The sequence below is a fragment of the Zonotrichia albicollis genome, chromosome 8 (genome assembly GCF_047830755.1).
Source record: "Zonotrichia albicollis isolate bZonAlb1 chromosome 8, bZonAlb1.hap1, whole genome shotgun sequence".
Lineage (NCBI taxonomy): Eukaryota > Metazoa > Chordata > Aves > Passeriformes > Passerellidae > Zonotrichia > Zonotrichia albicollis.
Window position 1 is genome coordinate 21,114,772 of NC_133826.1, and position 25,673 is coordinate 21,140,444.

The 25,673-nt window shown below is 40.1% G+C and overlaps 1 protein-coding gene across 1 annotated transcript; it reads right to left on the reverse strand.

The window, feature by feature from the left end:
* Nucleotides 1-522: 522 nt before the first annotated feature.
* On the reverse strand, nucleotides 523-23,484 carry SLC25A24 (solute carrier family 25 member 24). The gene is made up of 10 exons (XM_005487096.4): nucleotides 23,133-23,484; nucleotides 12,265-12,391; nucleotides 11,707-11,794; nucleotides 11,157-11,268; nucleotides 8,359-8,517; nucleotides 7,866-8,018; nucleotides 6,663-6,770; nucleotides 4,855-5,022; nucleotides 3,675-3,825; nucleotides 523-3,019 (listed from the first exon to the last, which is right to left on the reverse strand). Exons 1-10 carry the CDS (start codon nucleotides 23,316-23,318, stop codon nucleotides 2,841-2,843), a joined length of 1,431 nt encoding a protein of 476 aa, XP_005487153.2. The 5' UTR covers nucleotides 23,319-23,484; the 3' UTR covers nucleotides 523-2,840.
* Between the last annotated feature and the right edge of the window lie 2,189 nt (nucleotides 23,485-25,673).

Sequence of the window (25,673 nt, forward strand, 5' to 3'; positions counted from 1 at the left end):
TTTACAATTATCTTTAACATTTGAAGGATTGGTGTGAAAACCTCAAAAGGAGTTGTCAAAGCTGGCTGCTAACAAGCTTTTAGCAGCATAGCCATACTACACATGCAAAGTAAATTAAGTCAATTACCTTGAAAAGATTTTATATTGATCCTTTGACTAACAAGTAAGATTAACAACAAAGCAAGATCAGCAGTAATACAAGCAAGTATGTTTGTCCCTGATTATGAAGAGTTCTGTCACGCAATGTACACAGAAGCAAATTATTGGCTAATAGTTCAATGAACAGCAAAAATATTAAACATGTGGTCTTCCATTAAGCAATGAGACAGTAGTAAACAGGATGGAAATTTACTATCTCCAACTGTTTTCAAGTGTCAGTGTAATAGCAAAGCACAGTCTAGTCTGAAACCTACTTTTAGATCAATTGCCTCCATTTTTTACATTGAGTATTATGCATGTAATGAAATAAAGAAGTGTCATCTATCAGACCTTGAAAAAAAAACCACATCAGCACACTCCAGCCAGATAAGGAAACAAAGATTTATTAGAAACTGGTAGTTTTATGGAGCTAGAAAGGTAAACATACATTTAAGAGACAAAGAATACACAATTGACCACAGTCATCATCATCATCAAGGCACATAATGAAAAATCAAATCTGAAACAGTTCATCTTTTCAACATTTGAAAAGGTCACCATGATTTCAATACTCATAATGGCACTTGCACACTATAAACAAAATGGAACAAGTCTGGAAGATAGAAATGCAAAAGTAATCTTTACATCACACACACAATACATTTGCTCATTGGTCACAGTCAAACAAAATTACCAGCAACTGATCTCACAAATCCCACAAAGGTACAAAGATATTGGCAAAACCCAGGAAAACTCTGATCAGAAAGGCATTATACATATAAATGATTTGGATAGAATGACTTTTTTTTTTCTAAAGTGCAAAGTCCAACGTTTCCCTAAAGGGAAGGCCAAAATACAGCTAGAGCTGCAATTTTCTGAAATGTGGTAAAAAATTCTATAATACAGATTTTATGGAATTGCTATGCATCAGTTTATGGATAATAAACATCAGCCATGGAAGCACTGAGCACAGATTTACATGTGATTGCTGTTTGAAAAATATGGCCCAAAGCATATGTAGACAAGGGAGATTCAGGCAGTTATTTTTGCTTGCTTATTTTTCAGCTTAAAAAAAAACAACAAAACAAACATGCACCCCTCATGCTCACCCAAAAAAGGAAAGAATTAAAAAGAAGACCCTTAATGACCTTAACAGAATAAAGTTCTTCCTTCAGTAATCCAATTTCAGAAAGTGGTCTAAGAGCAGTTGCTTTTAGAAGGTCAAGGTAAGTATAATCTCGAATTTACCAAGATTAAGACACTACACATTACAGAAAGGAGAAAAAGCCTAACAAAAGAGTCTGGTAATAATTGTTAATCTATTTCAGTGTTCAGGCCTGAAGGCAACTGTGTGCCCCTCCACACACACTAATAAAAAACATAAAGAAAAAGGAAGTCACTTTGGAAGGACTTGTACATGGAAATGCCTGAAGTTCTGCATTGAGGAAGGGCTGCTTTGCTTTTTGAGGAGGAGCTGTTTCTCAAGCACTAGCAGGTCTGCATGCATGCTTTGCTTTGCATGCTGCATTAACACCATGCTGATGGGCACCTGAGGTCAGCACTGCCACTTGGTCACCTGGACAAAACACTTCAGTATTTTATTATCCCAATTTCACACCCACAGCCAATGTGCACAGAAGACTGATCTCGCATGACAAAACTGTAAAAATCCTTTACATAATAATGCAATCCTCTACTGGCTAAAAGCACAGAGTGGATGTTGCCCTCTGAATAAGGGAAAGAATGGAGAGTCCAAAATGACAAGCATTCCTGTTCCCAGAGCTATGAACAGCTCTGCCATTGGCTGTACTAGAATTACAACCAGCTTCATACTGGATCCTCCATCCTGTTTTTAAATAGCAACTTGCACTTGTATGGAATGGATCTAACATCCAATCTTTCTGTTCCTGTGTATTATGATCCTATAAAATATACAGCTGTAACCCAAACTATGCCATAGTTAATGGTGCTGACATTTACAAGTGCAATGAAAAGCAGGTCCAGTGAAGCAAGTTATCAAAATTGCTGATTGTATTACAAAAATACCGTGTAAATCCATTTGAGGTATTCTGATTCTGCAGAACAGCAGTTTCTCAGGCTCTCTAAATAATGAAAAATAAAAAAGGTTTGCCTGAAGACAAAGGTGATGGGCTACATTTTAATGTGTTATTCCATCATTGTGTGCATCCAAGATGCTATTTCTTATGAACTTAACATTCAGTCTTCAAAAACAACAAAAGTGCTCACTTCTAGGCATGCAAAATGTTGCCTGTGAATTGCTTGAGTGTAGGCAGCATGACAAAACACAAAGTCACTTTCATATATTCAGTATCAAGGCAGTATAAACTTCTCCTACCTTTGGTTTCATCCAAGACAAATACAAGTTTAGAAAGGACAAATTAAAAAACCCCAATGAGTAAAATATGCATGATTTCCTAAATATAAGAACATACTGCTGATTTAAAGACAGTTTCTTGATTTTTTTTTTAACTCAGTGACATTTTAAAGTGCAATATAGGTATCTGTTTAAAAATGGTGAACCAAAATTTAAGAAAGTTTCTTCCCACTTAAGGACAAATGTGGAAGTCGCAGCATCTCTCTAGAAAGATCTGTCTCTAATTGTGAGAGCAGATTACTTGAGAAAACATTATTGTTTTGGTGTTTCCAACAGCATTAGAAGCATCTCGCCTCTTTCCTTCATTTCATGCTATTCCCAAATTCTGTTTCATTTTTTCATATACAACATAGCTGATGCTGACAGCTGGAAGCACTTTCATAAAATTAGGGGCTATGCCCCTATAAAGTCCTCGGAGTCCCTCTGTAGCAACAATTCTTTGAAAGAGACCAACCATGCTTAACTGTGGAGCTCCTTCCACTGAGGCTAGAACAAAAACATAATGTGTTATAAAACAGTTCTAGTAATATTAAAAATCTTGAGCAAGTCTCAAACACCTGGATCATGAGCCTACTATCTCAGGTCCACTGAAAAGAGATGTTTTAATCCCAGACATTTGGGAGATATCCATGTGTCTAAATCCCAGTGGAAAGCATTATCCACCTATGTTCCTTTGGAAATCTAGGCTCCCATCCTTAAGTCTATGCAGAAACCTATCAAACAAAGATCTCAACTATGAAATTATCCTAATGAAATGCCCTACAGAGCAAACATTGCTGTCTGCCCTCTCAGGACAATTCAAGCCCTATCATTTAATCTCTAAAATTTAGAAAACATTGTAAAGTTTAGAAGAGTGCTTCCAGACTATGACAGGGTCTGTGTCTGGTAGTCTTGTATGGAATTGGCTCTCAGAATATACAAAGCACCAGTGCTTGAAACGTTACTTTTTAAATTGAGTATAAAGAACAACAGTGTTGGGGGTAAGAGGGAGAAGGGACCAACATTAAGAAGAATTTTCCAGATACATCCTTAGTTTTTCCAAGTTGTTTTTTTTTTTATTCCTATGTCTGTGCTAGAGCTATCCCACATGATACAATTTTCATGTGACCCCACAGAAGCATTTTCAGGAAGAACTACTGACCTTGGGCCTGCATGCGTGTTCTGATGAGAGCCAGAGGGTAACTGGCCAACTGGCCACACGTGCTGGACACGGTGCCACAGCCCAGCAGCACAAACACTCCTGGGTTTGCAGAGCTTGATGCATAGTGCTCTAGCCATGTACTCTTCAAGAGCTGCCAAGGTACAAAATTAAACAGTAAGACAAGAGATTTGCATTCAAAAAGGTAACCAAGTGCTTCTCTATTCATAACAAATCCTGAGGGCTCAATCCTGAAAAGCACCAAATTCCCTGGATCAATTTCACTACATGCTTGAAGTGCACAGGTAAACACCTTAGTACCTAAAAGAGAAATCTTTATAAGATCCAGCAGCAGGAAGGGGCCCAGGCACCCCAATACTTTGGGGAGAGGAGGTGGGAAACAACCCAGCACCCCACAGAGTGCAACAAAAACTCACACATCTGTACATATCACCCCATGCAGAAACAAGGATGCAAATTGTAGAAAAGAAATTCCGTACAGCTTTTAAAATATTTGTTCAAACACTTCTGATGATGGCTAGTGCAATGTCAAAAAAAGATTTGTCTAGACTAGAAAAAAAATTAGTCCGTGTGTCTGAGTTGAGACACTTTGAAGCAACACATATTATCTAAGGTAGATAAAAGACTTTCAGCATTGCTGGTGGGTGAAATAGGTGCCAGTTCATCTGGAAAGGAAGGACACAGTGTTTCAAGCTCCTCAGAAAAGCTGTGTCAGCCAGAAAGAATTCTGGTAACATGCACAGACACAGAAGGAATTCAGGTTAATATAATCCACTCATAAACCTAACAACTGGCAAAAAATGTATAAACTATCATAATATGAACATCCTTTTAAAGGCATGAATTTCCCATAAAATGTGTATGTTCCAGTCTAACAAGGTTAGGTAAGTATGAAAGCTTGTGGTACTGCCAAGGTCTGTATAATCCTCTCATAGCACGTTTCCTGCTTGGTACTCTTGCATGGAAGGGCCCATCTGCCCAGGCATTCCTCAAGAGGGGCAAACAGAAACATTGAGGTCTAATAACATCAGTGGAAAGTCTCTTTTGTCTTTTTAAAATTGAACCAGCTGTAATTGTACAATAATACAAGCATTCTAAATATATTTATGCTTTTTGTAAATTAATCAATGACAGCTACATGCATTCAGTGATCTAATCTCACCTCATAAACAGCAAGGTCAATGCCAGCATAAGGAATTATACCCAGAATATTAGGAATATAGCCTTTATAGAAGGCCTTTGGACCTTCTCTTTTTAAAATCTTCTTAGCACAGTCAAACATCCCAGAATATTGTCCTGTTTTACCCACAGCCAATCTGGTCTTTAAAACCTAAAAGGAAAAACAAAAAAGCAGTCTTAATTACATACCTATTAATTAATCTATTTTAGATACACAGTATATCTCTGCTTATTGAATTCTCTAGAACTGCTTTGCACTTTGATGATGCAAATCTCTTTTGATTGCTGCTAAGGCATTGTTAGCAGCAGGCTTCTTCAAGTTCTGTCCTTAGTGCAGAGCACCACACATTACTTACTATACACTAGCTTACAAATGCTTAGCCTTTTAAAATTGCATTTTAGCTTTATTTTCTTGATTAAAACAGGCAGTTATTTGATCAACTTGAAGGCAACAGTGTAGGCAACATTCAATAGAAGTATTAGCTAAGGCTCAAGTGAGAGTACTAACATGCTAGCAGATGATACTTCTGATCTGGGAACACTAAAGCCTGTTAAGAAAATAATATTTCAAGAAGTATGACACTTAGAGAGGTAGTTGAGGACTACAAGGAATAATTGTGTCTCACTACTGAAACCCAGCACCTGATTAATAATGCAAGCAAGTCTGTACTGCATCTTAGGACAAAGAAATTAGTAACAGCATCCAAAAGAAACCACAGAGGAAGTTTCCTGATCAACAATTTGGTCTACTTCAAAGCCTCATAAGATTGCATCTCCCTCAGGAATTTCCTGGCACTTGGCTTTTCTCTCTTATTTAGAAACATCCTAAAAACACTTCTAGGACAGTACCATATCTTTGTGAGGAAGACCAGAAGATATTGTAGAACAGTTCCCTTGTCTCCCCTGATCAGTGTAATCCAGACAATTTACATCTTGTTTCAGTTCTTCCCTAACTTAACCCATCTCTGTACTCAGCTCAGCTGGGACTGACCCTCTGGAACAGCAAGGATGCTCTTTAAAGAGATCATTATTCCTTCAGCAATAAAAACAGTTCCATTCCTCCTGAAATCCCCACCCATGAAAAAGCTATTTAGGTTACATTTGCCATTTCTACCAAACTTCATGTTGGTACTGGTTTAGTCCCAGCCCCAACATCTATTCCAACAAGGATCTGCACAAGTGATAAACCTTGTGGAGAACCAGCAGTAAAGAAAATACATGCTGTTTCTGTGAAATGGTGTGTTACAGTTACACTGGAGCAGTTAATATATTAACACTAGTTAAATTGCAGTGTGCAGTACCACCTACAGGTATGGCCTGCAGGGGAAAGAGCAGCCAATCCACCCAGCCTGAGCTGTAGCTCTCATATCCTTCCCTCACACTGTTCTTATCAGACACAGCTTCCCATCATAACACAATAGAACTTCAGATCTGCCCAGACAACACTATTCCTTGCTTACATATAGCAGGAAAAGGATTTAAGCCCAATTTACAAAATGCTTGAATACATACTGAATTGTAAATGTTCTTGGATGATCTTTTTTCCTTCACTAGGTTTTATTTCAATATTGTTTAAAAAAATACTATACAGCAAAATACTACAAGAATCAGTTAGAACTTAGTATATTCTAAAATGCCTAGCACTGAAAGTCTGAAAGGAAGTCCAAAGTAAAAAAAATTAGGGTACCAGTCTAGAGTGAAATTTTCACAATATTTTCAAGAGCAAAATGGAGTTTACTTAGGAAACAAACCAAACATTTTTCAGGCTCCAATGGAAGCAGAGTCTCTTACCTCCATGGGATAAATAGAAGTTTGTGCTGTTGCTCCAGCTAAAGAACCAGATACAAATCTTTCAACAGTGCCTAACTTTCCATCATCCCTAGTGAGTATCTTCTTATACTGTATAGTTAAAACACAAACACACATTTAGTAGTGGTAGGAGTTATTATAAAAGGCAAGAGCATAGTACAAAATGTCTTTTCAAGCTGCTCATAGTTTTTAATGCATTTACAGTCACATTTGCTAACCCAAAAAGATTCTCCAGAACACAATAAAAAACATTCCAGCCTGAAAGAAGTCTTAGATTAAACACCTCAGTCAGCCATAGTACCATCAGGTATTCTGCAAACAGCCAACTGAAGGGTACCTACACTAAGAACTCCAGAAAACAAAGAGGAACCAAATTCCCTTGCAGATCTAGTTGTCCAATCAAAGAATTAACAATTTCACAGAAGCACAGATTCAATTTCACAGAAGCACTTTGAGCACTGTACATACTGTGTCATTCCATGAGTAAAGTATAATGTGCCCAAAGTTCCTCTCTGGCACCAAAATCTGCTGTTCATTCTTGCATCATCCCCAGATTTATTCAATTTTTTTTTGTTGTTTTTATCTCCTCCTTGTACAGAGATGTGCAGTGTGCTCATTTGGTCTTACTTCAGGCACTAACATGCCTCACAGAGCAAAAATAAATCTCATTTAAATACACCAGAATGGGAGTTCATTTTCCAAAGGAGGATTAGGCCTTAACATGATGCTTAAAGCTGATTCAGAGGTAAATATAACTCTGAAATCCAGGATGAGGGCATCATACATAGCACTGTGATATTTGACTTTAAATGAACCCCCTGTAAGTTCAGCTAGCATAATGTGCCAAGTTTTTGCCTGCTGTGACTTTGCAGCAATAATCAAGGTATTAATGCAGTACTCCACACAAGGCCATGCAGAATCAGGGACAGCTTAAAACATGTAACAGACATAATTCATCTGCACTGCTTAGAATACAACAGTAAAATCTGCCTAACAGTAAGCATTCTACAGACTATTTTAAATCTGAAAGTCACTCAAATTACTATGACAAAATCCCCAAAAAGGGGACAAGTTGGGACAAGGGGACAAGACGATAGTACAACAATGCCAATAATGAACAGTGAGAGTGATTTAGGACTGTATTTGGATTAGGACTTTATTTTCATTATTGATTTATCATCCTACCTGTTCATAAGCCCAGAACTTAATAGCTGTTTCAGGAGCTATTTTCACAACATTTACACCATTTCCCCTCCAAAGGGACCGGACACCACCTTCTTTCAACATTTGCTTAAAACCGCTGGCTATATTCATTTTGTTTGACTTTGAACCATGAACCTAAAAAAAACCAAAAGCAAAGTCACAGTACAGAACATGGCTCTAATTAGATTATAAAATTCATCATATTAAATTGATTAAATATATCAACTAACAAAACCATATGCACTATTGAAAAAATCGAATTTTAATAGCACAAGTACTGTAACATTGTGCTTACATTTTCCCCACATCTATAAAATATCATTTTTATGAACACAAAAAAACCCTGAAATAGTTAAAACACAGCCAGACCTCTGCAATTTAAACACTACCCTTGGCCCCCCATTTTTTCCCAAGAGATCTCTAGAAACTGAAGTGACACACTGGAAAGCAAGACATTGTTGAACATTGCACCTACCTGCATCATGACTTTGAGGCGGTCTAAGGGTGCTGTGCCTGTTCGAGAGACAGCACCAGCCACTCCTCCTGCCAACAGCTGCTTCCACCACTGCCCACTCTTCTTCTCTTCCTCTGTGAACTCATCTGGAACAGTCAAACTATCTCCTATATCCAATACCTTTATGAATCCAAAGCAAAGATGTGCAAATAACTACCTCGTTCCATCACCTCAGTTTTATCCACAGTTCTAACTCCAAATGAATATACTACCTAAGAATGTGCAAATAAAGTGCTAGTTACAAATAAAAAATATCTCTAATTTACATTCTATAATTAACTTGCTATGCATTACTATTCAATGAAAAGCAACTTTAAGTGACTTCTACATAGATATTTAGCAATAACACCACAGACCCACCATTTCAAAGACTGCACCATCATCATTAAAAATTACCACAAATTTCCTCCTTGAGTATGGCCCAAGCAAAGACATTCTGTCATGATCAGCAGTCCTTTAAAGTCAGCACTAAAGCTCAAATGCTTATATGTTGCAGCTAACCTTTCACCAGACAGTCTTGTGGGATTACTTTGGTAATCTCCTAAGGTTGCTAACAGGAGATTTCTCTCACGGTCATTTATTCACACATGTGGGATGTCTCCTTCTCCCAGACTCCCCAGCATTTTAAAGCAGGGTTTTAACAGCTGATATATCAGAGTATTCTATTTCCAGTGACTGCTGGTTCTTATCCTACCAAATGAATAGTTTGACAGATGCCTTATAGATTTTCTTATCATCAGTTATACTCAAAGACACATATAATTACTTTTTTCAGCTGTAAGCGTTTGACATTTCACTAAGGGGGGCACATTTGTATTGCCATTGGATTTGATCAAACAACATTAATATAGGTTTTAATGATAAAACTAAGACATAACACTATGAAATCTCACATGTCCCTTTTGCTCTTAAGTGTAACCTATGATCATCATACATGAGAAAAAGTATACTGTAGATAATGCAAATCTGCTATTACACATAAATTAAATTTATAAAAAGAACAAAAATTTATTATTAACTGATAAGTATTATAATTATGTATAATATATATTTTATATATATTATATATAATGTGTATATGTATATTATATATATAATTATAATAACTGACCAGAAAGTGTATTAACTGATAAGCCTTTGAACTACCATTGATTTTATTAATTGTAGATTTTAATTTTAATTATATCCCTAATTTATGCTGCATTCTCTCTCTGTCATTAGATAGAATACTGTCCTGGTCATCTGGGACAAGAACTGCAGAATTCAGAGTATAAATATAGCCACTGAACAAAAAGGATAAGCACCACCTATTCTGGATATTGAACACACACGAGATTAATTGGAAAATCCTTTCATCTTTCTTGCATTTGAGGTTTCAAAGTAAGTTGCTCAACTACGGAGACATCAAAAGATCAATCAAAACTCTCAAAACAAATTCAGTGTTCTAAGAGGTATTATGCATATCTACCAGGGTTTAAACCTTGTGTGTACTGAGATCTAAACACAACTAATGAAGAAAAAAAGATAAATTTGAGGGCGTTTATAACAGAAAGGCCGCAGCTACCATAGTAATTCTATGCCAATGTAGCTATGTGCTTGGAAGGGTCTGATAGCAATTACATAATAAAAACAGAATTGCAAGAGCTGTCCGTGAATGCCGGCCAGGCTGGGAGGTTTCACATCTGCTCTTATCTCAAAGACCAGCTGTGGTGCTGGATTTTGCCTGCTATGATAACTGGGTCATCAGCTCACTGCAACACCAGGATCACAGGAGACTCCCTCAGCTGTTTCTTGGGGGCAACTAATGACATTCCATAATAAAAACCAAAAATACAGATCTTATGTGTCATATTAGTAAGGAGCATTTTATGAAAGCAGAGGTTTTTGCCACTGAGCAAGCTGGGACCAGGACAATTTGATCTCATAGCAGTGCTTCCAGTGCTCTCTTCAGCAAACAGGGAGCTAACTGCCTTTTGGCAAGCATTCCTCAGCTGAGGTTGTACAGTGTCAAACACTCCAAGCTCTCAGATCTCATAAAATGTTTTTTATTTTGGAAATGCTGACTAATCCCTGGAGATATAAATGGTCTCACTATATTCAAAGGCATCCAACCTTACTTTATTTCCTCCAATAATCTACAGGAAGGATATTTAGCAAACAGAATTACTGTTGGTTTACTTACTTTATTATTGTTCTTAAAAATCAGTCACTGAGGTGTTAACAGCTCCATGAAATAACAACTTAAAACATTTCTCTGCACAGTGGATATTCTGTATGCTTAAATTTAATTCTACAGCACAAAAGAACATGATGTGCACAGAAAATCACCAGTCAAGACACCAGTGATTTTATGATAATTATGATACTATATAACGCAAATACTAATGTCAACAAAAGAAACAGTTGAATTGCCTATATAAGTTGTTTCAACAAATCAAATTGTACTGTAATGTGAAAAGAAAAATATTTAATTGTGGTTATTATTTTTCTGTGAAATATCTCCAAAAGAGCAAAAAGATTCTGTTCTAAGAATTACTGATAATTTTTTGCAAAGTTTAGATGACATTGTTCATTCAGAAGGAACTCATCTGACACAATCCTGCTTGTAAATGGGAGAGCATGAAGTGAAAAGGAAAACCAAACAATACAGATATGCTTGAAACATAACAAGTGTGAAGCTGTTATAGTCAATATCACAAATTAACACATCAGAGATGAACTTAAGAGCTACACTAGGTTAAAAGGGAAGTTGAACTTACAGTGGAATGTTTCCAATATCGAATTATTTCTTCAATGTCTGTAGCTGGATTAAACATAAAATGATCTCTCCACTCATTCCAGTCTACTGTCATTGTCCCATCAGCATCAATACTGAAAAGAAATAGAACAAAACTATATAAGGAAATAGTAATAGTGGGGTTTTGTTCTGGATTTTTGCTCTTTCTTCCCCCTCCCCTCTTTTTCTAACTTGGCTTATCACATCAATAACAACAGTAAATTCCAAACTGACTGTAAATTCCATACAGTGACTTCAAGGCTGAATCTGCCATGGCCTTTCAAAACTATGCTTCTCTTATTCAAGTGCATCAGTCCTATTCCATTTAAAAACATAATACAGTGCTTCCTTCTGTCAACAACCTTTACAGAGAAATAAAGCCACATTCTCCTCCCAGAACCAGATACTCCAACAGTAACTAGCAACACCTTTCAAAGTCATAATCCCATTTATCCCCTTCTCTGAAACAGAAAAATATAGAAATTAACAATACAAGGAGGATTAAGCTGCCTCAAAAAATAATAATTCCTGACCTTTGCAGGATCTTTTCTGCCTGTTTTTCTGAAATGTTTATACCCAATATCTTGAGGGACTGGACAACTTCTGAGGCTTCAATTTTTCCTTGAAACATTAAAATAAAGATGATACATATTTAAAATGTGGATCTTAATAATGTGGATCTTAGCACTTTGGAGTTCATTGCAACAGCTGAATAATTGCAGAGATTATTTAAAAATCAACTTAGCACAGATGACGTGTTTTGATTGTCTGCTACAAGGATGAGGCAAATAGGATGCAAATATACAGTTAGTTAAAAACAGGTTTATCTTTAATAGCTAGAAATAGTCAGAAATTTCCTCACAGTTTCTCCATCTGGGGAACAAGGAGCCCCAGTTCAGTGTACATGGAGAAAATAGAATAAAGACTATTTTTTTTTTAATCTATAGCAAACTCTAATTATGATCATGTTAAGGAAAAGAAGGATTCCATATTCACAACTTTTTTTTCCAGTCAGACAAATATAAGTTACACTACTTTTAATGCAGTTTCTTCAGACAATGTTTGAACAAATAAAATAAATCAAGGTATACCATCATTGTTTTTGTCCAGGCTCTTGAATGCCAGTTTCATCTTTTTCTCATGTTCTTTAAGGTACTGCATAAATTCTTCAAAATCCAGCTGTCCATCCTGGTTAGTATCCCCAGCTTTAAAAATTTTCTATTGAGACAAAAATGAGTATTTTATTTGTCCAAATTACAGCAGGTCACAAAGCATCATTTCATTTTCAGAATTTAACACTCTCCCTATTTGCATAGGGAGAGAAAACACTTGGCAGCAAATATAAATTTAAGAAAGTATGATTTATTATTTTACATAACTTTTCTGTGCAGAAATTGTAAGGCTTCTTACCAGCACTGGCAAGTTATACCTACAGGTATCAAATAATTTGTGGAGGAAGAGGTGGGGGACATGAAAAAAGCCTGAGAGAGAACAAGTTTAAGCCTGTGAGCTTCCTGTACATGAAATTTGTCAGTAAAATAAGCAGAACCTTGACTATCATCTTAATAAAGTGATCTATTAATTATGAATTATAAAGATAACAAGTACCAGCAGCAATTAACTCTTTAAATGCTGACCAAATACTCACAAAGACCTTGCCCCACTGGCACGTGCAGCCCTCTGTGTTTGAGAGAACACGGCTTTCTGCTTCCAACTGAAGCCCTGACTACAATTTTAAACAAACACAAACACACTTATCTTCCTTTCTTGCATGTGCTTCCTAGGAACTGTCCTGCAGATAGAAACACTTCATGTAAAATTAACTATGCATGGTATGCAATTGCCAGGACTGCAGGAAACAAGTCTCAAACACAGCCCTGGCAGACACTTCCCCACCAACAAAGGGCCAGGAAACTTCACCATCTCCAGGTGTGAAAACTTCACTTGTTAGAGAAGGGCAATTACAGCAGCTCTGCAAGCAGCAGCCTGTGGTTGCTGAGGCTTGTGCTCAAGGCAAGGCCAGGGAAGCTCTGCAGGGTTTAGGAGTTGGGCTTTGCAGCCCAGCAAGGGCAGCTCTGGGCACGGAGAGCCAAGGCCACAGCAGGGCCACGGCCGCTGCCACAGCACTGCCCTCTCCTCGGGCAGGATGTGCAGGAAACCAGCCCAGAGCCCTGCTCCAGAACACAAGAGTTAAGGGAAAATGATGTCTTATCCCCTCCTTTGGACACTGGTCCCTGTGGGCTCCCTCGATGTGCAGAATCCTGGGGGGAGCACTGAGCAGCAGACAGGAGACCAAGGCGACAGCACCATCTCCTCACTAAGTGCAGCTTCACAGCACTGCAGCTTACGTGCAGCACAGACACTGAAAAGAGGCAAAGCTGAATATTCTCACTCAGCTTCAGTCCTGTGCAGATCACACAAGGCCAAGAATGGAGCAGCAGAGCACTGGGCTTTTGTGCACAGTGAAGGGAATTGGAAAAATCCAGCACAGTCAGCTGTGTGTGCTCCTGCTTCTTGAAAAACTCACCGGTGCCCTTCTTTTCTGCAGCTGAAATTCTTCCAAATTTCAAGCACCAAAAATTCTTCCCCATATCTTCTATTCAGTAGACTGCCTTGTGCAACTGTAGTTTCTGAATAAAGTAACCCTCAGGAAGATTTGAACGGCTGTTCTAATCTGCAAAATCTGGTTTTAATTCTGTTTATTCCTCTTTAATTAGTAGAGGTACTCAAAAGACCAAAGTCCAACAAGTTCTAGGCTACAGAAACTAAACACTAAGGAAGAAGAAAACTGGTGTATTTGTTGCAGGAGTCTGAAAAAGACTGAAAGCATCTACATACATTTATGTTGCCTCCTTCATCTTCCCTATCATTCCACAAAAGGTAATGTACTTCAAAGCTTCATCTCAAAAAATCAAAATTTATAAGATGATCAAGGATTTCTCAACAAAAATGAGCAAACTGATGTGGTATGCCAGTGAAATGAGCAACTTATTTACCTTCCATAATACAGCAAGTTGTGCACAATAAAAATCAAATCATGATACTACATATTCAGATAACTGATTTGGTATCACCTTTGAAAAACAGTGTTCTTATTACAGTCATAAGCCAGCTTGATTGTAATTTCTATTAATAACCTGTCAGCACAGATAGATATAGTCATCAATTCAGTTCCATGTCTCTGTCAATACGGTTAGAGCTGTTCAGAATTTCCCATCACAAAAAAAAAAAGTTAGTTTACGTTAACAGATATTTATGGATACAGTCCTGACCACAACCTTCTAACAAGAAATTAAGAAAGGCTAATAGATTAATCATTTTTTTAAAAATCCAAACAAAAAACCAACCAAACCCCACCATTAAAATTACTCTAGTTTGAAGAGTCCCCTCTCAAAGACACTCAATCCCAAGACATCTTTTACTCCACTCATGGCACCTCATGCTGCAGGGTCTGAGTGTCCTGCTGGGCTCCCACACCCTCCTGAGAAGAGGTGACTTATGTGACACTTGGAATCACTTTGTGTGAGTTCTGCTCCATTCCAATTGTTACTGTTCCCTGTTGCTTCCTGAACTACACAAACCAAAATGCAGAACAAGGAAAGTGGTTTTCTGTCTCACATATCTGTGAGGACAAAACTTGAACTTAGTTATAATAAAACCTCCACTGCTGAGGACAATGTCAGCCAAAGAAAACAGGAACTCCTAGTTAGTTTAGAGAGCTGGTAATTTCTGTATGTGAAGGGGGGCACCTTTCAGTTCATCTGCCAAAGAAATGCATTCCATATTGCAACACTGAGAAAATGGTAAGCACAAACACACTCTACATTTCCTACTTTTGTTTTGACAGTTATTTTCCAGACTTCAAGTCAGTCTCAGCCACTCTCAGTGAAGCAGAACAGAAATGACAGGGAACAAAAACATATGGCACATGCGTTTTTCTCTCAGTTCAAACCTAAAAGCTCATGCAAACAAAAGCCTCTTGCTGTCTGTAAGGTGAACTAATGATGTGGGTGTTAAAGTTTCAGATTAAAATCAGTAATTTGCAAGTTGTGGAACTAAAGGAACACCGAAAGAAGCTTGTCTTCTACTTGGCAGGCAGAAACTTCCTCCTGGGGGATTCCATGCTCCATGGGCACAGCCAGCACAAAGACATCTCTGGATTCTGTGGGGAGCCTGGCACACTAAGTCTTGGTACAAACTGCCCCTTCACAGCATCAAATAGTAATTCAAGCTGGAAGGAACCTCTGAAGTGCATTGAACTCAACCCCATCTGAAAGCATGTCTAATTAGATCTAATTCCATCAGCTTGTGTGGGACCACATCCAACTGAGTGTTGGACATCTTCAAGGAAGGAGATTCCACAGCCTCCACAAGCAAACTACTGCATCAGTCAATCACTCCCCACTTCAGTTCAACACTGAATCCAACTCTGCTCTTCTGCATTTAACATACCACTAGATTTTGTTTAATTACAGTCACTTGTCACTCTCCCAGTGCTTCTCAGATGGAGGAGAACTGGATGCATTTTAAAATAGGCATGCTTACAATAGAGCAGGACCCAAGGTGCCAACACTTGCCTACAAGTGCTGGGAAACAATGTTTGGCATGCCTGCCTCATAAAACCTGCCATTTGTTACTGCCTTACTGTGGGATCAGCTCACCTTTGCAAAGGCTCAGATCCAAATGTTTGTTTTTCAAGGCACACCATTGTTTCTCTCATTGTCTAGAAACTGTAATCCCAAGCAATAAGGATAATTCACTGGGTAAAATGAAATGGTGACCACATAAAGAACTGTTAATTACTGACAGATACAGGAAGACAGTTTAGATGATGACATGAGCTATAGCAATGTGTGCTTGCAGCCCAGAAAGCCAAGCATATCCTGGGCTGCAGAAAAAGAAGTGTGACCAGCAGCCCAAGGGAGCTTCCATCCCTCTACTCTGCCCTCATGAGAGCCCACCTGGAGCCCTGTATCCAACTCTGGGGTCCCCAGCACAGCAAAGACACAGCCCTGGTGCAGCAGGGCCTGAGGAGGCCCCAAAGGTGATCAGAGAGCAGTAGCACCTCTCCTGTGAGATGCCTATGAGGAAAGGCTGGAGTTTTTCAGACTGAGGATACGAAGGCTCCAGGGAGACCTTATTGCAGCCTGTTGGTACTTGAAGGGGCTTTTATAAAAGACACAAACATTTTAGCAGGGCCTGTAGCTATAGGACAGGGAGTAATGGTTTTAAATGCAATGAGTGTTGATTCAGATTACATATAAGGAAGAAGTTTTTTATGATGAGGGTGGTAAAACACTGGCACAGGTTGCCCAGAGCCTGGCAGATGCTCCACCCCTGGGAACATTTGAGGTGAGGCTGGGTGGGGTTCTGAGCAACCTGATATAGAAACCTTCCTGTATTGCAGGGGAATTGGGCTACAAGACCTTTTAAAAGTCACTACCAATTCAAACAATGCTATGATTCTGTGCTCTTTCTTTTTAATGCTACAGGCCTTCACACAAACAGACTAAAATGCTCCTGTGCTGACCTATTTGCTCATGACACTGTCACCTTTGTCTTTCCTCCTCTTTTCTTCATAATTCTACTATTTTTGTTCTTTTTCTGTTGCATACTTTGTTAGTACAGCTACTTTCCAAGTCCTGCACAACGAGGCAACACCAACACAAGAGGCCACAAGCAGACTGAAACACTGAAGGTATTTTTTTTTTTTAATTCTCCATTATATAAATCATGTTGCAGTGTTAAGTTCCTGCTCCATCAGAAGACCTCTGTATTTGGTGTGGAAATGTAACTCAGTCAGCAGGTCTGTTAAAAAAAAAAGAATTACAGACAGGCTTTATATACACATCAAAAACTCCCTACCTTTCTCTGTAAGTGTCCTGATGAATTATTTGACTGCTCTATGCCAAAGTTTTGAACTTGAACACATTCATGGTTACAACATAAAGGCAATGAATGCAATACACTAATAATCTTGATGTTTTTATGCAGACTTCTCTTAAATTCACAGTCTGATTTTTACATTATTTAGTATCATTATTTGTGTATTGTGCATGAGCCTTCACATTCTGTTTACAAAACTGAACTGTGCATGAAAGGTGGGGCTGCTGAGTACAAAGGATTACCAATCTATTCATTAGCTTGTTATTTCAGCTAATTAATATAATGTAAAGAATATTAAATAGGAAGTGATTCATCAAGAAGTTACTTGCTTCCTATCATACTATCTACAAGACACAAGCATAAAACAGCACTTCAAGATACATCACTGGTGCAAGCAGCAATTATGTGTTCTGCAATCTGCAAGCAGAGTTCCAAAGGGCACAGATACACATGCTGCATACAAAGAACTCCAGCACCACAGTAAGAACGTCGTCATGTCTATAGACACTCACACTTGACATTTGCTTTTAAAGCAAATTTCACATATGCTTTTAAAATCAGAGTTACTAGATATAAAATCAATCACGATACTGGTTTTTTCCCTTCTTCAATTCTTTTCCTCTTAAGTATTTTTTTAGCCATTCACATAGCTCTGCAATCTACAGTTTTCAGTCATTCATCTGTAATATTACTGGATACCAAATTCACTCCCAGCTGAAATATACACAGCACTTCTCCCTTTACTGGACACATAGTGGACAACAGCCTTTTTCCTATTTATATCTGCTAAGATTACACAAATTTATGCAGACTGTGATAAGCTGCAGAGCTTCCCCCTCCTGTTCCCTGTCCTAAGCACTGCTCTTCCCTGCAGCAGGACAGCACTGGCAGAGACTTCTCCCTGGTCCATTGCAGCTAACAGAATCTCTAGAAAACGGGACAAAAAAGGACAAGATGCAAGCGTGAGTGTGCGCTCCCAAAATGCCTCGCAGAGGCTGCTCATTCAGGACCTGGATAAACTCTCTCAACTCATAGCTATGAATTAAATTTCAAGAATCTGAAACAGCATACATGGAAGATGCAAACTATTCCTTGAACTTTCTTTCGGCATTCTTTGCAAGTTACACTAGTATTTTTGACTTTGAGCATACTTGGTAGACTAAGTTTTCCCATTAAATAGGGCAACTCTGTTACTGAGGCATCCCAGTCATATTAATTTCAAAAGATTTAACAGTTTCCCTTGTTTGTTCACCTGGAACACACTGCTGTCTCAGGGATTTCGCAAAGCATTTCAACACAGTGGTTGGTAAAGAGAGGTCTCAGAGGTGAGGCTTCCCATATTTGGGAATTCTTGGCATTCTTGCACTTTGCAGCAACAGGAGGAAGAATTAATCACTCACTGTTACCCTGTCACTGTTGAAGAAAAAACCTATCAAGTTAGTATTAAAAAATAATTCATTTTGAATTCATTTTATCTCTTTGGATGTTTGAAGTGTTATGAAAACAAATTTAAGATTTATCTTGCTCTTTCATATGGAGATTTGGAGACTAAAGCACGTATCAGTTAACAGCTTCTGAAGCTGTACACATAGAAATGAAATAATGATTGACATGTTTGTTTACAATGGAAGCAAAGTAAATTGAATACATTCAATTTACTAACTGAACACATTACTGAAGATATTTGTGGTATTTCACAAGTCCCCATTACCATCATAATCATCACAGCTATTATGACCAGAAAAGGGAAATTTAAAGATCTAAATGGCTCCAGTTTTCTACAATCACATGACATCTGCTTTGGTAAAAAGTTGAAGATGCCAGACTACTCTAAATCTATAATTTAGATTTAGAGTATAAATCAGGTTTTGGGCAAACTCTTAAGGTGAGAGAGAGCTTCAATTCATACAAAGAATGACACAGAGACAGGGAGGTACTGAAGCTTTTAAGACTGTGGGACTGCCTATCAGGCGTGATAAATTCTAAGAGTAGATACAGTTTGATACAAAATACTCATGTATCTTCCTTCAAGTTGCCAAAGTAATCATTGTTTCTTCTGTTTCTAGCCAAGCTACAACATGCTTAAGGAGGCTTCAGTTACTTTCGTCTTCTACCCTTCTAATTTTACCACATAGGGAAAGTTATCAAAATTAAAATAAGTGCAAAAATCTTAATAAAGCAGTGGAGAAATATTTAAGGACACATTTAGCTCAGTCACTAAACAGGTGTGTGCTTTCTGGACTAAGAACTGCTAGGGAAAGCTCAAGCTCTGAAGCACTATCTAGGTGCAGGTGTTAGAGGCCGGAGAAAAGCACAGAAGGAAACAAATCACACCTGGGCCATTCTCAGCCATCCCCATGCTGAGACACAGCAGTGGAACACGGCACAGGGGCCTGCCTCACCTGGCAGAATTCTGAATTTCCTGTGGTTTACATGCAGAAACATATGTATGCAGAAACATACTTCAGGTGTTCTGAGTATTGTTAGATGTGATTGGACTCGAATTTTCAGAACCAGTCAATGACTCTAAATTGAGCATTTAGATGGCCTCTGTCACAGGTGTGCATTACAACAGTCTGATTGTTGTGAATTCAGTCTCATTAGGCCCTCTCTCCACCACACAGGAGTCCCTTGACGCTGTTTCTGCATCCAAAAGAGCTTAATGTGGCCAAAGGCTTATGTCAAAATGTTAAGAGAGTTAGTCCAAATAAGATCATTAGGCTGGTTCCAGAATGTAGTTATTCATTTCAGTAACATCTTTCTACTCCTAGTCCAGAACTCAATGTATAAATAGCACCTGAATTTGAATATGTGGCTGTTCTTATCCCAAACCAAAGCTTGAAATATGGGGCTCCTACAGATTTACTGTAAGGACTGATTGCAGCAGAAGGAAAGGATGAACAAAAATAGTACTTCATCCAACCACTCACACCATTTATGGTGCTCCCGCCCACAAGACTCACAGCATTCTGAAGACACAGCATGAGATCATTTGTGATCTGATCCCTGCATCTACTTTGTGTCCCTGCTTATCAAAGTCACTGTACAATAGCTGTTCATATTGCTTGGAGAGCAACATTTGATAGTTACCACCCTGAATTCCTCCTTCATAGATAATGATGCATCATATCAGGTATCTTTTGCAAAGTAACCCATTCCTGGCAGGTGATATCCTACAATATAAAATTAGGAGTCACCCTGGCAGCCTCCAAGCAGCACACATTGCAGATTTCTCAGTCATTTACTTTTGTTCATCAGATAGTGTCAAAAGGCAGGTCAAGTAGAGCACAGTCAGGAGGTTCTGTCGGGTTGAGCTGTGGGGGGAAAAATAAAAGATTCTTCCTTCGAGGGAGATGCAAAACACCTTCAAAGCTTACCACACAGGTTCACAGCTGATGGAAGGTGCAAGGAGACCTGTAGTCTATTACTCAAGTGGACAGTAGCTTTGTTTCTTTTAAAAAGATGCATATTCCTTCAACAGAGGAACCACACTTGAAGACAAAATTGCAAAACAGTACTAGTAGCACAAACACTATACTGTGAAGGTGGTACAATTTTGGATCAACCAACTGACTTTGCAGTGAAATACAGTCTCTTTTCCACAGGTTAGCCAGAAAGCAGCTGTGCAGCTCAGAAGGACAAAGGCCAACACTCCCAGGTATATGCATTTCATCCTACGTGTTGGAAGCCAACCTTGCAAGAGATTTTTGAAAAGCTATCGAGTCTCTGATGCACCAAAACTGACACTGCTCTAGGATATCCCCAGCTCTGTCCACACCATGGTGCCACCATGCTGGCAAGGCTGAGCAGTTCAGTGGAAAACCCTTTGCCCGATCATACAATATTTTTATGTCTCAATTCCTTACTCATTAGTTATTAGTAATTATAAGACTACTTCTGCCTCTCCAAATGTGATAATTCAACATCTCACTTCATTAATAAAGTACCTGTTTACCAAGCAGTAAGAAAAATGAATTGAACATCACTTTAGAGCTTGAAGTGGGAGAAGGCAGCATTGAGCTGCAATAAAGTACAGGAAGCAGATTAGCCACAAAAAGGCAGGAAAGACACAGAAGGCAAGACTCACTGAGGCTCTCATATTACAAGAAGTCCAGTTATTAACAGGTACACAGCACTACTCTAGTGTCTGTTTCCAATTGTGCCCACCCTGGTGTAAAACACCGAACACACAGAAGTTTCCCTGCACTCCAACAATTATTCCACCCCTCCCAAATGAGAGGATGACTCATGGCTTATACTGTTTACTCGGTGTGTCTTTAGCAACTAAGGCAGCAGTTCCTGCTCTCTGTTACATGCAGGTATGTCTAGATTATGCCTATCTGTTTCATGGGTATCCCTTTCAGTTTATCCTGAAGCAACTGAGAATAATCTGACACCTACTCAGATGTGCACAATTAATGAAGATCACTGATTTTGAGAAAGAACTTGGAACTTCAATTCTAAATCGCTCAAATATTCGGCAGCACATCAGGGCTTTCAGTGAATTATGTGGGAAGACCACCTTTGTTAAACACCAGAAAATTCCCTGTTGTTCATTATAAGTAAAACCCCCAAATTGTTACAGTCAAACTGGTACAACAGGTTTACAACAATGTGTGTATAGATGTGTGACTGGAGTTCGTAGCTAGCATGCTCTGAACACTGTCAACTCTCATGGATAACCCAAAAGGCCAACCTGTCCCTCCTTTAATGACAAAAACCTAACAACACAAAAGGTGCCTATTGTAAAGGTGATTTTGACCAGCAGCAACACTGAAGTGAAAGTGTGCTTTATACTCTTGAATAAACACCATTCAGCTCAAGAGGCCTGTTGGATACTTTTCTCTTAAGTATAGGAGACAGAGAATTAAACATAACAGAAGGAGGCAAAACAGAAACAAAATAACCAGACCACAGGGAAAAACTGTCACACAATCCACATAGGGTCACTGAACTATTGACCCAAAACACCTTATAACAATGGAGTCAAAATTTAAGTTCCTTTTCCTGCACTGCCTTCAGAAAGTGTGCAACAGCTAGTACAGGCACAGCAGTGGAATGCCATGGAAACATTCCTTAAACTGGAACAAGCAGAATTGTTACAATAGTAGCTTCCCCCACACTTCTCACGTGTACCTGCTCATCCTAAATAAACCCCTGTCTGTCTTGTCAGCACAGACTTGCCTTACCACACAAACACTTGCGCCCACAGAATAGTGTATTAAATGATTTTATGTGCTGATCCCTGGGGATTACTGAAAATATTTAGGAAAGAGAAGTTTCTTTTCCAGGTAACAGGTCAAGCCTGCTAGTGGAAGTCAGCATCACACTGGAATGCTTGATGACTTAAGTTTTACTGACTTCTGAGGTCACAACACTGATACAAAGGAATAGTCCAACCCATCACTGCAGAAGCCACACCACGAAGAATTTCAGGACTGTCGGCTTCATGGTTTGATGGTCACTGTTAAAAGTGTACATTTTCTAATAAATTGCCTCAATATCTGATAACAGTCCGTGCCAAGAAGAATAACTTCCATGTCTATGTGTTTAGATTAAATAAAGTTCTGAAATTGCAACCTACAGCTATGCAGATTTCCACTACCTGCTGCCCAAAGCAAACCCTAACTTACTCCGATCTAGATTATGCACGGGTGGAGTGGCGGACAAAAACTGTAAATTACCATCCTTTGTCGCGCCGGAAGAGGAATGTGCTACCGAATATCACTCAACAAGAAGTCAAAGGATGTCAAAAGTCCACACATGATGAATAAACCCTCTTGGCAGAGGAGCCGCCGACAGCGGTAGGCGCTCGGGACCCTTCGCCTACAGCCCAGGGCGTGCCTGTAGAACACGGCCCCTGGCGCTGGAACTGCGGCGCGGGGAAGGAAAACGCCAGGCCGGAGGCCGCTTCCATTAAGGACCGGCCCCAGCCGCGCTCCCGGGCGCGCCGCAGCCCCGGCCGGGCCGCGCCCCGTCCCCCGGGCAGAGCCGGAGCTGCGGGCGGGGCGGCGGGGCCGCCTCTCCTCCCTCCCTGCCCAGGGCTCGGCAGCGGCTGCGGGCCCGCGCTTACCTCCTCCGCCTCCTTCCCCAGAGGGATGCCCATGGCCCGGAGGCCCGTCTGCAGCTCGGCAATGTCCACCCTCCCGTCTTCGTTGAGGTCCAGCTTTCGGAAGAGGTTGGCGTAGCGGGACTCGCCATCCCTGTTCCCGTCGCAGGCGGCCGCCGGCAGCAGGAAGCCTCGCAGGAGCTGGAACATGTCGGGGCCGGGCAGCGCGTACAGACGGACAGCGTCCCTCGACTCCCGCCGGCTGGGCGCGGACGAGACACGGCCCGCGATGCTGCCAGCGCTCGCAGCTGCCAGGGGAGGGGAGAGCAGCGAAGGGCGGCCCAAACCCGCCCGGCGGCGAGGGGCGGAGAGAGGGCGGGAGCGGCGGGGCTCGCTCCGCCCGTGCCGCCCGCCCTCAGCTCCGCCGCCGGGCGCGAAACGTGCGCTGAGGGAGCGGGGGCCGCCCGCAGTCCCTCGGGCTCCTCACAGCGCTCCCGCCCGCACTTAGGCGCTTCTAGCAGCCCGACGCTTCCAGCTCAGTCAGAGAAATCCCATAAACGCCGCAAAACACCTAGTTTGGATACTTAGGCTCACGCTAGTTTAGCGGTGGAGAGCTCAGCTGAAAGGGTATGAAGAGCATCCCAGCCTAAGTGCAGTCCGAAAGAGCTGGGCTACTTGGCCTAACAGAATAAACACCAGAAGAAGAAACGTCTAGAGTTTTTTTTCTTCATAATGGCTTCATAAATAAATTAGTGGAGTTAATGGAAAAGTGCACAGGTGGTCTAACAGTAAATGGATAGAAAACATCACCAAACAGTCTTTCTTTCCACAAGAGAGTTGCAGTGAAAAGAAATTTCAGCTGCTACTAAATTGAGCCTTGCTTTCCTGGTGCATATTCAGCCAACATACGGCCATGGAAAATGCATTTCAGCATTACAGCAGAAACTCTAATCTTGCTCACAGAGTAATTAATAAAGCTAATGTTCTAAAGTGTCTGACCATGAACTCGTGTTTGAAAAAGGGCTACTGCTACTAGGACTTGCATATATAAAGTCTGCTGGATTGTGTTATAGGTTCATTGTGTCACAGAGTAAGTGGTGTGGGAAGGAACCTCCTGCTCAAAGTGGGCTCATCCACGAACTCCGACCAGGTTACTCAGGTCTGTATTTCATCCTTAAAGACCTCCAACGATGGAAGCTGGACAATCTCTCCAGGCAGCCAGGCCTAGAGCCTGACTGTCCTCACAGGGAGGAAGAGCTTCCCTTCTAAACACTGAGCTGTTCTCATTTTGCTTTGTGTCTGCTGTCCTTTATCATCCTACCATGCCCCACTAAAAGAAGCCTGATCCTATTTCCTTTGTACGCTCTCTGTAGGTACCAGGAAGGTGGAGGCCTCCTTTTTATTTGCCTCAAAGCCTTATTTTCTTCTGTAAATACAACCCAGGATCCTGCTGGCCCATGCTCAGATTGCTCTCTACCAAAATCCCCATGTCCTCTCAGCACAGCTGCTCCCCGTGGTTGCAAGGAACCATTCCTTCCTATATGCAATACTTTGTGTTTATCCTCATTGTATTTCATAAAGTCCCTGTCACCCCATTCCTCCAGCTTCTCTGCATGGCAAGCACACCAGAGGGTCCTCCACAGTTTGTGGGAAATACTGGAAAACACGGGAATAGGCAGAGCCTGATTCACCCCTATCTGGAATAAGGAAAGTGAATACTGCTGAAGGTCACTGCATCCCAGCAATGTAATACTGCTAAGTAGTACAGCCTGTGATTCCATTTTCCCCTTATACCATCATCCTTACATCCTCATCTAATGCAGTAACATACACAAGTAGTATCTGAACACATTACTGAATACAATGCCTAGATAGATGACATACACAGGAATGAAAAACAGTGCTACCCTAAGCTCTCATTGCCTACCAGTAGGTTCCTAATAACATCCAGCATTGTCACTGTCTGAAGTCTAAATGTTCCACCTATTTTCTTATGTACCATACTAAGTGCTGTATGTGTACTATTAATACCATACATGAATTAGAACCACTCAAAAAGTGACATCAACACTCTGTCATTAAAACATGCGAAAAGTTAGTGCCAATAGTCCAAAATCCAAGGTAACTGAGGAAGAGATGCTGTTGTCATCTTATTGCAAAACTTCCATACCTGCTCAGTGATTTCTCATACACAGCTCCTTGCAGCACTGCCTCCTTCTTCACAGAATGGCCAACAAACTCCAATTCTCTTCATGGCACAACCAAGTCTTTTGTAGCATTCATCTTCTTATTGGACACAGCTGTGGCCTGTTAAGGGCAGGCCTGTTCCTAATCTTTGGTGATTAATGCAGCTGCAACTCCTCAGGTATGAGACTACCTTCTGCATTATCTTTATTTTCTTACATTCTATCCCTCCACAAGATGCATTTGTTCTTCCTGAATAAGAACAAAAAGCTACTTGTGGCAGACTTGGGTTTTATAAATGCATCCTGCATAGGTATAATTTATATGGTGTGCCACACTGTTCAGAGTTGTGTAGGAAGAAAGAGGAGGCCACAGAAAAAA

Excerpts from the sequence above, each read along its gene's own strand:
- SLC25A24 (XM_005487096.4), bottom strand. The coding sequence starts at position 23,318 with ATGTTCCAGCTCCTGCGAGGCTTCCTGCTGCCGGCGGCCGCCTGCGAC. Across the intron at positions 12,392-23,132 it reads TGGGGAAGGAGGCGGAGGAG|AAAATTTTTAAAGCTGGGGA; the intron begins GTAAGCGCGGGC and ends TTGTCTCAATAG. Across the intron at positions 11,269-11,706 it reads GCAGAAAAGATCCTGCAAAG|TATTGATGCTGATGGGACAA; the intron begins GTCAGGAATTAT and ends ATTTCTTTTCAG.